The sequence below is a fragment of the Rana temporaria genome, chromosome 12, assembly GCF_905171775.1.
Source record: "Rana temporaria chromosome 12, aRanTem1.1, whole genome shotgun sequence".
NCBI classification, from domain to species: domain Eukaryota; kingdom Metazoa; phylum Chordata; class Amphibia; order Anura; family Ranidae; genus Rana; species Rana temporaria.
This window is the reverse complement of record NC_053500.1, coordinates 102,826,295-102,841,106: the sequence shown is the minus strand read 5'-3', so window position 1 is coordinate 102,841,106 and position 14,812 is coordinate 102,826,295. Positions and strand designations below refer to the sequence as shown.

General features: G+C 46.7%; 1 protein-coding gene across 1 annotated transcript in view; it reads left to right on the top strand.

Annotated features, from left to right (window-relative positions):
- The window catches only part of SRP68 (signal recognition particle 68), a 53,495-nt gene that overhangs the window by 22,771 nt on the left and 15,912 nt on the right, over positions 1 to 14,812 (top strand). Inside the window, exon 9 of the mRNA XM_040329984.1 lies at positions 6,359 to 6,457. Coding sequence (XP_040185918.1) covers positions 6,359 to 6,457 — 99 coding nt within the window. The remainder of the gene's footprint in view (positions 1 to 6,358; positions 6,458 to 14,812) is intronic.

The window sequence follows — 14,812 nt, the reverse complement described above, 5'->3', positions numbered from 1 at the left end:
AAAAAAGTGAATTTTTCCCCAAAAAAAAGTGCGCTTGTAAGACTGCTGCGCAAATACGGTGTGACAAAAAAAGGTATTGCAATGACCGCCATTTTATTCTCTAGGGTGTTAGAAAAAAATATATATAATGTTTGGGGATTTTAAGTAATTTTCTAGCAAAAAAAAAAGTTTTTGTCTTGTAAACACCAAATCTGAAAAACACCCAAGGTCCTTAAGTGGTTAATGATGTACACTGGGTTATCCTGCTGCTTTCATGAGATTTGGCACCAGCAAACACAAATCCTGCCTCCAGTTTTTTTGCTAATGTGCTTTTCTTAGGCCCCATGCACACGAGACGCCGGTGCAACCTCTGCTAAACACATGTTTTTAAATGCTAAAACCAGCGTTTAAAAACGCCCGTTTTGCCACAAATTTCGCTGCGTTTTACCGCATTTGCGTTTATAAGCGTTTAGTTAAACATCATAAGACCCTCCCTAAGCTCAAAAAACAGTATGTAACCATTTCAGCCATTTTTTAAAACCAGAGTGAGTAGCAGCAGTGTACTTGTATTTAGCGTGTCACTTGCCATGTCACCTGCCACAAGTGATTGTCCACTGGCCACGTCACCTGCCACAAGTTGTGGATTGTCCACTGGCCACGCCACCTGCCACAAGTTGTGGATTGTCCGCAATGCAAGCAATTTTTTTTTTTTTTTATGGTTTTTCATCATTTGCCATTTGAGATTTCTAATGTAAAAAAATAGGTCACCTTTAAAAACGCTTAAACTAAATCGCGGCAAAATGGCGGTGCCGCGTTTTGCCGCGTTTAGCGGCATTTTGCGTCTGAAACGTGGAAAACGTTTGCGTCTGAACCCATTTTTTTTTTGCTTCTGGAAAAACTAGGTTAAACGCAACTGCCTAAAAACGGCAATAAACGAGACTGTGCATGGACACACAGGATAACATTGAATGTGTTCAGGAGCAGTTGAAAAAGCTGTCCAACTGCCTCTGAACGCGCGTTTACCAGCGTCTCGTGTGCATGGGGCCTTACATTTCAGCAAGATCTCAGTTTCATCTAGCAAGTGTGTTCAGACGGAGCTCTTGGCAGCTTTCTAGATCATTTAATCTTCCGCATTGTCATGACAGGACAATCGGGCCTGCTTGTAATGCGTCTTTTGACAATGGACTTGTACAGAAGTTGCTTTTCTAGGTACTTGTGTACTGTGTGAGGCAACTGCAGAGTACTGTACAGAGCCGGGCCCTGTCTGTGAAGACCCCTTATGGGGTATGTCAGCTAGACGGAAGGGGGATTTCTTGCGGGAGAAGCAAGCTCCTTGATCCTGTCTTTCTATTCCTAAGATACCTATGGGGGTTCCGCAGGGCCTCATCTATGGTTAGTAGGGATTATGCCCATGCGTACAGACAAACTGCTTGGTGCTGACATTTTCCCAGCCTTGCTCTAAGGGGTTAGTTTGCAATTCTCTGGAATTACCCGCTCTCTACTGACTCAGTCACCTAGTCAACAACACCACTGCTCCTCCATAGATACCCTTTCAGATAGAGGTGCAACGGATCACAGTTGATCCGTGATCCGAACGGGTCACCCCCTTCGGATCGGAACACACTGTGATCCGCGGATTGCCACGGCTCCGGAGCTATGCCGAAGCCGCGACCTTTCCTAATGTTACCGCGGCGGCTCCGGAGCTAGGCCGAAGCCGCAGCCTTTCCTAATGTTATGGCTTCGGCCGACATCCGGAGCCGCGACCATAACGCTAGGAAAGGCCGCGGCTTCGGCCTAGCTCCGGAGCCGCCGCCGTAACATTAGGAAAGAACGCGGCTTTGGCCTAGCTCCGGAGCCGGGGCCATCTTGGTACACCCGGCGGCGGCCCTCCTCTGTTTACACCCACAGAGGAGGAGCCCGCACTCGTGGGACACGCCGCTCGTCTGTCGGTACTAGCTGGGGGGGGGGTCACTGTCCTGAGAAGGGGGGGTCACTGTCCTGAGAAGGGGGGGGGGTCACTGTCCTGAGGAGGGGGGGGGTCACTGTCCTGAGAAGGGGGGGGGGTCACTGTCCTGAGAAGGGGGGGGGGTCACTGTCCTGAGAAGGGGGGGGTCACTGTCCTGAGAAGGGGGGGGGTCACTGTCCTGAGAAGGGGGGGGTCACTGTCCTGAGAAGGGGGGGTCACTGTCCTGAGAAGGGGGGGTCACTGTCCTGAGAAAGGGGGGTCACTGTCCTGAGAAAGGGGGGGGGGTCACTGTCCTGAGAAAGGGGGGGGGGTCACTGTCCTGAGAGGGGGGGTCTCTGTCCTGAGAGGGGGGGGTCTCTGTCCTGAGAGGGGGGGGGGTCTCTGTACTGAGAGGGGGGGGTCTCTGTACTGAGGAGGGGGGGGGTCTCTGTACTGAGGAGGGGGGGGGTCTCTGTACTGAGGGGGGGGGGGGGGTCTCTGTACTGAGGAGGGGGGGGGGGTCTCTGTACTGAGGAGGGGGGGGGGTCTCTGTACTGAGGAGGGGGGGGGGTCTCTGTACTTAGGAGGGGGGGGTCTCTGTACTGAGGGGGGGGGGTCTCTGTACTGAGGAGGGGGGGTGTCTGCATCGAGGGGGTACTATAGTTGGTGGGGGGGGGGGGGAGATGTGGATATTACAGTGGGGGAGATTTTTTTTTTTTTTTTTGCCGATCCGAAAAATTATCCGATCCGAAAAATTATCCGATCCGTGACTCCTGATCCGAGGAACGATTCGAACCGTGAGTTTTTGATCCGTTGCACCCCTACTTTCAGATGATTGAGTATTGTCACCCCAAGATAGGAGTTCTGTTAAGGGTCACCAGGAAAAAATAAAGGAAAGAAAGCTTGAATATTCAATTGTGGCTGCAACATCTAAGGACTGGTGCGCTTTGAGTTTGTGTACTCTTCATATAGTCATGACAGAGCCTGTAAAGAATACAAGCTGCATTTAAAAACCCTCTACGATTCCCCCGCAAAAATCCATTAAGGAAGGAATGTGATTCTGTATTTTTAGTGTACGCTAAAAGAAATTCTTTGCCATTTCACCATTATATAAAACCACATGTTTCATGCAGGAGAAAAATCGTTTACGCAGCTGTATTTTATTTAGAATGCAGAGCTTTAACCTTTCAAAAACGGATGTTTTGATGAGTAAATGTTTTATTGGGGTAGCTGTGGGTTGGGATGATACAGTTCAGCACTGATGACGTTCAACAAAACCTGTCACCTGAAAAGTGCAGCTTTTTTTTTTGAACAGACCTGATTCATTTATCCCAATCTTTTCTGTACAAACACAATTTAGTGCTTAATTTTTCTAACCAGGTGGATATAAATCAATGAGAGATTATATTATATATATATATATATATGTGTGTATATGTATATGTATATGTGTATATATATGTATATGTATATATTCGGATTTTGGAGTAAAAATCTATGTAAAGATAGTTTTCTGTTTTAAGATGCATTAATAATTTAGTTTATTCGGCATGAAATGGAGCTTGGTTATACAGTATAAGGCTGTATATTCTGCAATATTTAAACTCAAATCCAAGCTCTGCAAGCTGAGATAACATGGACTGCGTTGATGCATTCACACAATGTCACAGTAACCATGAGATAAAACAAAGTTCAGGAATATTCCTTTATCCCATTGTTTTGCAAATCTATGTACACTACAAACTCCATGATTGAATCGGTTCTGATATTGCTGTTTTACTTACCTGACAGCTTATTACTCCATTTTGTTTGCAAATATTATAGATTCTAACTAATTGTAAGGACTAATTTTTTGTTGATACAGTAAAGAGTACCGGTCATTTCAGATCCATTTCAGATCCATCATGGTAGCGCCCGTTAGCGGGCATCCACTCACCTGCTGCCGCCACATCCCTCACTTTGTCACTGCCTCATCACCAACCATCCCATTAAAGTGAATGGGACTGTCGGTGAGTCAACAGTGGGACAGAGATGACAGTTGCTATTTAAAAAATTATGATTTAATTTGAGCTTTTTTTACTAGCGATTTAAATCGACTTGGTTTAAATAAAATCCAAAGAAAAAGGGACAAGATGCGCCAATCTGCCCAAATTTAATGAAGAATATAAATAAAATAAAAATACATGTGCAGTGCCTACTCACAAACAGAAGTAGATAACCTGCACCCCTCCATTCCGGTTCTGTGTCTGTTATCGGTCAGCTGCGTGCCTGGAGTCATTCGGTGGTGTCAACTAACGGGTGTCCAAATCACGGGCAGCAGCAGGCTGATGGTATTCAATGTCCGGGGATAGGAACACCAGAAAGGCCACGGAGATTCGGCGTGCGCTTCACCGTGGAGCGCAGCGTCCCGCCGTCGCACCGGAAGTGACGTGGGAGTCAAGGCCAGCCAATGGGATCGTGGATCAAAGGAAAATAAAAAATTTAAAAGGGATGGACAGTACAGAAAAATATAAGATGTGGAAAAACGTTGGGTTTACTAACAAAATATCTATAATGTAAGCTGAAAAACGGTTTTTAGTCATTACATTATGAATACTATGCACTGTATGGTCTATAATCTGTTCACTTATGTAATTGCATAAAAGAGGGGTGGGGGGGTGTATGTATCTCTATCATACATACACTCTTTATAAGAACAGAAGACCAATATAAATGAAATCAATATTTGGTATGACTACCCTTCGGCGTCAAATCAGGTGAGAGATTTTGTAGTAGAATTAGATGTATAATTTACCAATTATACCAAGCAGGTGCCAATGATCATCAATTTCATTATGTATGTTGAACAGTCAATAACTGTAACAGATACAGCTATGTAGGAGGCTTAAAACTGGGGTAGGAACATCCAAACTCTGTTACTAAGGTGAGGTTGTGAAAGACCGTTTCATTTCACAGATCAAACACCATGGCAAACCTGAGCACTGCAATAAAACACGTGGTAGTTATACTACATCAGCGAGGTCTCCCCTAGGTGAAGATTTCAAAGCAGACAGGGGTTTCAAGATATGCTGTTCGTCTCTTTTGAAGAAGCACAAAGAAACAGACAACGTTAAGGACCATAGACGTAGTGGTCGGCCAAGGAAGTGTAGCAGATGAAAGACACATGCAAGCTTCACCTTTGGCGCCAGATGTCCAGCAGTGCCATCAGCACAGAACCCAGGTACGCCCATCTACTGTCCAGAGAATTGTGAAAAGAAGTGGTCTTTGTGGAAGAAATGCAGCCCAAAAAAATACATCTGACGTGGCAACCAGGCTAACTATGCATGAAAACCGGAACTGGGCAGAAAAATGACAGCAGTTGTTTTGGTCTGAGTCAAAATTTGAAATATTGCAGTAGCAGGAGAAAGTTTGCTAAAAGGCCAGAGGGTGGTACAATAAGTCTCTGCAGGCAACAATGAAGCATGGTGGAGGTTCATTGCAAGTTTGGGGCCTAATTTCTGCAAATGGAATTGGAGATTTGGTTAGGATTAATGGTGTCCTCAGTGCTGAGAAATACAGGCAGATGCTTCCTGCCATACCTTTTTAGGGAGGTGTGTGATTTGGCCCCAAATTTATTCTGCAGCAGGGCAACAGCCAATGTCATTAAGAAGGATCTTTAATGTAAAGAACAAGGAGTCCTTGAAGTGATGGTTTGGCTTCTCCACAGAGCCCTGACCTCAACATCATTGAGTTTGTCTGGGATTACATGAAGAGACCGAAGAACATCAATCTGGATGAAGAAATCTGTCAGGAAAAAATGTATACGCCGAAACATAGGAGTGATCTGCCCACTGACCAACCATCCCAGGCCCCCTTGGGCATATACATTTTTATTTTATTTATTTTTTAATTGCGGATGAGAAATCTCCTCCTGCAGCGTTGCATGCACTGGCGTATTCTGAAAGCAGCACCCTGCTGCTGTCAGAATAAACGGATCAGTTCTGCAGCTGACTTCCATTCCTGCAAAGCAAATCGTTAACAATAAAACACTTTTTTTATAATTTAATTTTCTTGTTATTACTTTTTCGAAAATTGTGTTGTTTGGTATTAACGTTGAGGAAGGAAAAAATGCTTTTTATGACTTGGCTGGCTGTTGCGTGGTGACGCCACGGACTAGTGCTCCACCCAACGCGTTTCTCCATAAAAGGCGTCAATGCCTTGTATGGGGAAATGCGTTGGTTGCTTAGTTAGCTGCTGTAGGCTTTGTTTTATTTTTGCTCTAGTTTTTGTGAATCAGTTTCAATATGTTCGATTTGAATGGAAACAAAGGACTGAAAACGCTGATTATCTATCCTACTACCATTTTCTAGCAATGATTCAAAGGAAGGCTGTATAGAAGCGGAGGATTCTCTGTTTTAATTCTTCTCCTGTAAACAATGTCTGTCTTTCTTTTAGGCTGAAGATGAGGAGACCAAAGAACGATTGTTTGAATCTGTGCTGAGTGAGTGTAGAGATGCTATACAGGGAGTACGAGAGGAGCTTCGATCTGAACAGGTGAGCTTTACCATCCATTGTGATGAAAGCAGCTACTACTTCTGATGAACCTTAACAGATAACTGCACTTTCATAAGTAGAAATGCCAAATATGTAAAATGCAATATTGCCATATTGCACCTGGAGACATTCTGTATACAGATATGTCCTTTTTTTTTTTTTTTGTGCATATTTGTTTATTTTTTAAATCATAGTCTTCTCATTTTTGTGTACTTCGAACTCAGGGCCATCTTTTCCATTGGGCACGCTGGGCAGTTGCCCGGGGGCCCCGCTTGCCTGGGGGGCCCCACCGGCTGCCCAGTAAAAAAAATGTGGAGAGTGACGGGTTAGAACTGCCCATGCCCAGTTTGCGGAAATTACAGAGAAGATCTGGTCCTCCACGAGTGCGGGGGGTTGCTGATGTAAGGGGGGAGTGAATGCAAAAATGTAAGGGGGCACTGATATAAAGGTTCCCCCTCCTATATTAGTGACCCCCCTTACCTTAGTGTATTTACTCTACGGAAGGTGGTCTCTGGTCACCAGAGTGCCCCCCACATCAGAGTTCCCCTTTACATCAGAGTCTGCAGGATTCTCCCTTATAAAGCAAGGGGGAACTCAGTCTGCGGACCCTGATGTAAGTGGGAAAGAGAAAGCAGTGGACTCGGATATAAGGTGGTCTCTGGTCACCAGAGCCCCCCTCCACATCAGAGTTCCCCCCTTAGATCATGATCTGCAGCGTTCCCCTTTACATAAGAGTTCCCTTTCACTGTAAGGGGGAATCCTGCAGACTCTGATGTAAGAGGAAACTCTGTGCTGGCTGGGTTATAGTAACCTGACCTTCATGTCAATGAAGACATTTTTTTTTACTTTTGTTTAACTTAAACACATTGCTAATAGCACCAGCTATATGTTTATAGTTTAAATACTGACATTTGCATTGTTCGGCACTGAAAACTATAATTGTAGGTACTTTTTTTGCAGTGGCAGTAAAAAATGTGGTTCTGCCAGTAAATTTTATGATTTTTGTCAGTAAATTCTCGTGCGTGATTGTGTAGACAGGGCCCCAGTGCACTGTATTGCCCGGGGGCCTATAATGCTCTTAAGATGACACTGGACAGCAGGACAATCCTGAGGGGCGTCGGGAGGCCCAGGCTTGGGTGGCTGTAGCCCTGAATGGGTCCCCGAAAAGCCCCGAGTCTCGGCATGCAGGCTCTCTATTGTGAGCCCCGAGCCAAGCGGCGACCCCCGGGAACGATCTGTTCCCAAACGCCGCCAAACCAAGTCCTGCCGAGTGCGGCCGAGTGCCATAGCAGCAGATCCCGCCTTCTGGAGCCTGTGATGGACGCAGGGCCGTCTTTACCACAGGGCAAATGGGGAAGCTGCCCAGGGCCCTGTCACTGTTGGGGGCCCAAAGCAACCCCCCTTTTTTTTTTTTTAGGGGTCCGGAGGCCCCCAGGGCCCCAGATGGCAAAACCCCCTTTTTTTATTTATTTTTAAATAAAAAAAAAATGTTTTAATACATTTTTATTTTTTATTAAAGGGACATTTTTTTAGGGGTCCCCAAGGGCCCGGAGGCCCCCAGGGGCCCAGATGGCAACCCCCCTTTTTTATTTATTTTTAAATTAAAAAAATATATATTTTTTTAATATATTTTTATTTTATTTTTTATTAAAGGGCCAATTTTTTTTTTTAGAGGTCTGGGGGTCCCCAGGGGCCCGTAGTTCCCCAGGGCCCCGGATGACAACCCCCTTTTTTTTATACATTTTTTTTTTATATATTTCTTTATTTCTATATATATAAATTATATAAATGTTGTTATTATTATTATTATTAGAGGTCCCCAGGGCCCCGGATGGCAACCCCCCTTTTTTTATAAAAAAACATTTTTTTTTATATTATTTTATTTCTTTTTTTTCTTTTTATTTCTTTTTTATTTATATATATATATATATATATATATATATATATATATATATATATATATATATATATATATATATATATATATATATATATATATATATATATATATATTTATTTATTTATTTATTTATTAAAGGGCTCAGAGGGCCCCATGTGGCAAACACCCCCCCCTTTTTTTTTTTATAAATGTTTCTTTTTTATATATATATTTTGTTATTTTTTATTAAAGGGCCCAGAGGTCCCGGATGGCAACCCACTTTTTTTTCTAATTTATTTTTATAAAAAAAAACTATTAAAGGGCCCAGAGGTCCCCAGGGACCCAGATGGCAACCCCATTTTTAAAATATATTTTTTATATATATTTTTTCTTTCTTTTTTTCTTTTTATTAAAGGGCCCAGAGGTCCCCAGGGCCCCCGGATGGCTACACCCCTTTTTTTATATATATATATTTATCTTTATTTCTTTCTTTATTTCTTTTTTGGTAAAGGGCCCCCCGCTTCTAAATTCGCGGCAGCCCCCCCCCGCTTCTCAATTTCAGGCGGCAGCACCCCCCCATCCCAGTTCTCTGCTCCAGGGGGCCCATGCCTGAAGCTGTATAAGTGGCCCCATAATTCCTGATGGCGGCCCAGCGGCACGCAGCCAGTGGCAGTACTGCTTCCCTTCCCAGTGTTTTAAAATGTACAGCACCCCTGGCTTCCCTTTAGACGTGCACTTCTCCCTTCCTGCCACTGGGTGCTGCTTGTATATAAAAGTGAATTAGAATGTGATTTTATAACATCCCCAGTTTGCTCTACCCGAGGCTGACTTCTTCATGTCCTGCTCCTCAAGGTATGTCACTGTTTGCTAATCTATATTGTAAATAGAAGTTTTCTGTAGAGTGTGCCCAAAGTCTTTATAATATTTGATGATTCACTGCAGGTCTGGTCAGTGTTTTAAAAAGTTCCTCTATTTTACACATGGCATGGCATGGGGTCTGTCAGTTCTGCTTTAGCACCATGGGACCCCATGCCATGCCATGTGTAAAATAGAGGAACTCTTTAAATCACAAACCAGACCTGCAGTCCAGGCTGAGTAAGGCCTCAGAGCACATGGCATTACTATCTGTATTTAACTGCTTGATGGGCTTATTTTGGGCCTGGCTGGTTCACATGTATGTGTTTTGGCGGCCCACATTTGCGCAGGCACAGCAGCCCATTCATTTGAATGGGCCGCCATGCCTGCGTTTCCTGCAAATAAAAGCGCATGCCTCATGTAATAGGCTGCGCACACGGCACTCCTATACCCATCAAGCACTGAAATACAGCACTGTCTGTCCATTCTGCTGTCTGTTGTGACTCATCTGCAGTTCCCGCACTGTCAAACTTGCTGCATTTTTAGACGTTTAGGTCACGCTTTTAAAAACACAGTGCGTTTGTGTGTGCAAGAACTGCAGGTAAGTAGCATGGTGCAAAAGCAGAATGGATTTCAAAGCAACTGTATTTTTAAAATGCTGAATGCACCTTTTTTCTGCAGGAAACAAAGGCATGGCAGCCCATTCAAATCAATGGGCTGCTGTACCTGCACAAATGAGGACCGCCAAAACATACATGTGAACCAGCCAGGCCCAAACTAAGCTGGAGGGGGGCCCAAAAAAAATGTTTGCCCAGGGCCCAAACCATATTAAAGACGGCCCTGTTCGAACTGAAGTACCTTATTGACCTTCCTTGTTCTAAACTGACCACACAAAGAACAGAAGCTCATCTGTGCTTGTGTGGACAGTTTTCATCCTTTTTGGCTGGCCATTCAGAGGTACAGAACACTATGCAGACATGCAGAATGCCTCTATTGTATTGCGTAGTTGTTTAGACACCACCCTGACCATTCACAGCCTGCCTCTGGCATACACCCCCCTCCTCTTAATCATCATAGCCTGTCATCTTGCACACACCCCCTGCTAACGCATATGCTACAGTTTGTCTGAACAGACTATGGAATACAGGCACCAAGTGGATGAGATTTACTTAAACTGGAGAGTGCACAATCTGGTGCAGCTCTGCATAGAAACCAATCCGTTTTATTGTCAAAGCTTCATTGAAGAAGCTGACTAGCTACCATGCAGAGCTGCACCAGGTTCTGAGTGCTCTTGTTTTATTAAATCAACACCAGTATGTCTGCACAGTGTCCTTATCAGGAAGACCTAGATGTGTGCTCACATGAGACAACTTTTTAACTTTTTTTTATTTTTTATGGTAAGAAATATATAATTTCTGAAAAATCCATTATGGTATCTGCATAACATTGTATGTTCATAACTACTTAAAAACTATGCAATTGGTTAAAGCGGAACTAACCACTTAAGGACCAGAAGATTTTCTCCCTTAAAGCGGGGGTTCACCCAAAAAATGTTTAACATTACATCCAGCATACTAAGCACATTTACTGTATGCAGGTCATTTATTTTTTTCTCAGTACATACCGTTATATTGTCTTTTTGTCCAGGGCTTCCGGGTTCTGATGACTGCGGGACTGGGCGTTCCTATCCTTGGCTTACATGATTGACGGCTTGTGAAACGGTTCCCCTGTCGCGCAACGCGCGTCACCAGATTTCCAGAAATAGCCGAACTGAGAGTCGGCACTATACGGTGCTTGCGCCCGCCACTTAGAGCTGACGGCGCAGGCGCCGTATAGTGCCGATTCGCAGCTCGGCTATTTCCGGAAATCTGGTGACACGCGTTGTGCGACAGGGGAACTGTTTCACAAACCGTCAATCATGTAACCCAAGGATAGGAACGCCCAGTCCCGCAGTCATCAGAACCCTGAGGCAGGGATAGGAACGCCCAGTCCCGCAGTCATCGGAACCGGGAAGCCCTGGACAAAATCAGAATAGAGCGGTATGTTTTTTTTTCTGCCTAGTAGAAAAGGACCTGGATCAATTTGGGCCCTTGGTCCTGGAGAACTTTTTTTTTTTTTTTTTTTTCTTTACTTTTTTGATCCTGAGATCTTCTAATCAACTGCCGGCTGGGTGACAGGCTGGATAATATAGATCCTTGTAGTCTCCCCAGTCCGGCCATCGAGCGTGAGCAGGCCGTAGCTACACGCTGGGTCGGCCACGCCATACCCCATTGCTCCAGGGGTGGCCGATGAGCTTTATGCTCCAGGCTCACATATGACTGGGCTACTGCTGTCTGAGTCAGTGAGCCGTGGCGGACAGCCAATTCGTACCGCTCGGGGATGAGTCTGTTAGGAACGCGCCGGCAGTCCTCCAGGAACAGGTAAGTAGTTTTCCTCCTGTCTTGGCAGGATGGAATAGCTGTGCATTCCTGGGGTGGTCGACTATGGGGTCTCTTGCCCTCCCTTTCCTCTCTCCCCGTCCCTTTCCTCCTCCCCCATGCATGCTTGGGCTTGCTGTGACCGCCATGTACCTGTGAAGGGGGGCACCGGGTCCTGCCTGGGGGATGCGGGTGTTTTCGGGTCCGCTCTCTGTTTGGGTAGTCTGCCTTTTAAGGGGCCTCGGCGTCGTTCCCGGCCTTCTCGTCCACCTCAGTAGCTCGGCACTGTTTTTTGAGCACCTGCGCCATTTTCTTGTAGCCGCGCTGCTGTTAATGTAACACAGCTGGCAGCCATTTTCTTGTACCCGTGCTGTGGCGCAGGTAGTTACAGCGGGCAGCCATTTTCAAGAAGCTTGCGCTCTTTCTTTTTTTTTCCTGAGGCGGTCATCTTGGTGTGGTTTTAAACAGGTTTTGGCCTCTAGTGCTGGAATGGCTGTCTAAGGTGAACTGCGCTGTTCAGAGACACCCAGACACACACACTGTGTAGTGTTGGAGAGCGGACCGCGGTGCTGTGCAGCTTCTTGTCAGGGTGGTGAGTCCCCTGGGATACCCCTTTGGCCAGTACAGCAAGGAGGGTGGGTCTTTTTTTGTGCACTTGTACCTTGACTATAGTCCCTGAGGGCTGTCAAGTGAGCGGGTCAGCATGGCGTCAGAAGCTGTCGCTTCTTCCCCAGACATTCCTGTGGTAGCAACCGGTGCCCCTGCACCTGCGGTTCCTGTGTACGCTTTGTCGGCAGTCCTGGAATCATTTGTTGCCAGGGTGGAAGAGGTGTAGGGGCGCATGGGGGGTAAAAAAACGCCCCCTCCCCCCACCATCTCCTGGGGATAGCTCTGACTCTGACTTGGGGCAGGCTGCGGCACATGGCCCCGGTTCTGAGGTATCCGAGGATGCGGACCAGGACCTTTCTGACAGTGAGGAGGACTCCATGTCCGGGTCAGCGCAAGACAAGGCACTTGTTAGAGCTCTTATCGCAGTGCGGGACACTCGAGCTGGAGGATACTGCCGGGGAATCTGCTGAGGTGTCGGCCCCTTTTTGGGTCCCACAAGCCGGCCCGCACTGCTAAGGTGTTTCCTTATGTGGCTTATTTTGATAAGTTCATAGACAAGGAATGGGTCCCAAAATGCATGGTGGTCCGTTATCCTTTTGAGGAGAGCCTTTTAAAAAAAAGTGGGCATCTCCCCCGGTTGTGGACCCCCCGGTATCTAGGTTAAACAAGGCAACCACGATTCCGGCTGAGGGGGACCCCTGCATTTAAGGACCCTGCTGACGGATGTCCGAAGCGGTGGGCCGGTCCATGTTCACTATGCTGGGATCAGCATTGCGGCCTATTTTGGATGCGGCACTGGTGTCAGACACTTGCTGAATGGGCAAAACTATTGCACCAGGAGTTGGAAGAGCATCATGCTCCCCCCAGGCTGCGTGGAACTGGCTGACCAGTTAGTGCATGATCTCAAGTATGTCTGCGATGCAGCTCCCTTGATCTCCAGAGCCTCACTATCTGCAGTGCCTGATTTGGCTTGGGGTCTGGTCTGCGGATCAGACTTCCAAGAAGGCTCTGGCGGATTTGCCGTTTCGGGGTGGGAGGCTATTTGGTGCCTCCCTGGATGATGACATAAAGGATGCCACTGGGGGTAAGAGCAAGCTCCTCCCTTAGTCCAGGAAAGGAGCCACACCGTAGGCCAGGGCCCTCCTTTTCCGCGCAGAAGTGGTACTTTAGTCAGTCAGGACCCGCAGGTAGGCGTCCTCAGACCGACAAAGGCCCAGCTGAGAGTTCCCTGGGTTTGCAAGCCAAACAAGCCTGCGAACAAATCGGCGACGGCATGAAGGTTTGCCCCTGCCCAACTCTCGGATGGGGGGACGTCTGCACGAGTTTGCAGCTCGGTGGACCTCCCTGATTTCCGACCAGTGGGTCTTCTAAGTGGTTTTAACAGGGTACAAGATGGTTTCTCTCTTGTCCACCAAACAGATTGTTTCCCTCAAACCTCCCTCTCCTTCTGGGTCATCTGGTCACCCTATTTGGGGCGGTACAGGAATTGCTCAAATGCGGGGTAATCATACCTGTGCCACTGCAGGAAAGGTTTCAGGGTTTCTACTCAAATCTGTTTGTGGTCCCAAAGAAAGACGGTGTCCGTCCAATCCTGGACCTCAAAGCCCTCAATACCTTTGTGAGGGCTCGGAAGTTCAGGATGGAATCGGTTCACTCTGTGGTCTCGGCACTCCATCCGGGGGATTTTCTGGCGTCCTTGGACATCAAAGACTCATATTTGCATGTCCCCATTTTCGTCGGGCATCAGAGGTTCCTGCGCTTTGCGGTTGGGGAAGACCACTATCAATTTGTGGCTCTCCCTTTTGGCCTGACGTCAGTGCCAAGGGTTTTCACCAAGGTGCTCGCCCCAATTCTGGCCTTGTTGAGGCGGCGAGGAATCGCTATCGTGGGCTACTTGGACGATCTGCTTCTGAGAGCTGCTTCAAGCTCAGAATTAGAGGAGGATGTGGCGATTGCCAGTCAGACCCTCAGAGTTTGGCTTGGTGCTGAACTTCCAGAAGTCAGTGTTGGTACCGACTCAGCGCCTAGAATATCTGGGTCTGATTCTAGATTCCTCAGAGGCGAGAGTTTTTCTCCCTTTGGAAAAATTGCAGACTCTGCAGACGGTGGTGAAGCTGTTGGCATTCCGCTGGTGGTCATCGCTGCGCTTTTGCATACAAGTCCTGGGTCTCATGGTAGCCTCCTTCGAGGCAGTACCGTATGCTCAATTCCACACTCGAGTCTTGCAGAAGGAGATCCTGTCCAAGTTGGATAAGTCTCCGTTGTCCCTGGATTGTCAAATCCGGATGAGCCAACTAGTCCGGACTTCCCTGGTCTGGTGGCTGAGATCTCTGACCCTTTATTCCAGTAAAGTCGTTCCTTCCCTTTCACTGGGCGGTGATCGCGATGGATGCCAGCCTGACTGATTTGGGGGGAGTTTGGGGTGTTCAGTCGACACAGGTTCACTGGACACAGGAAGAATCTTGCCTGCCGATCAATGTACTGGGGGGGGGGGGGGGGGGTCAGTGCTATAAAAAAAATGCTCTGATTTACTGTATAAATGACACTGGCAGGCAAGGGGTTAACACTGGTGATCTAGGGGTTAAATGTGTTCCC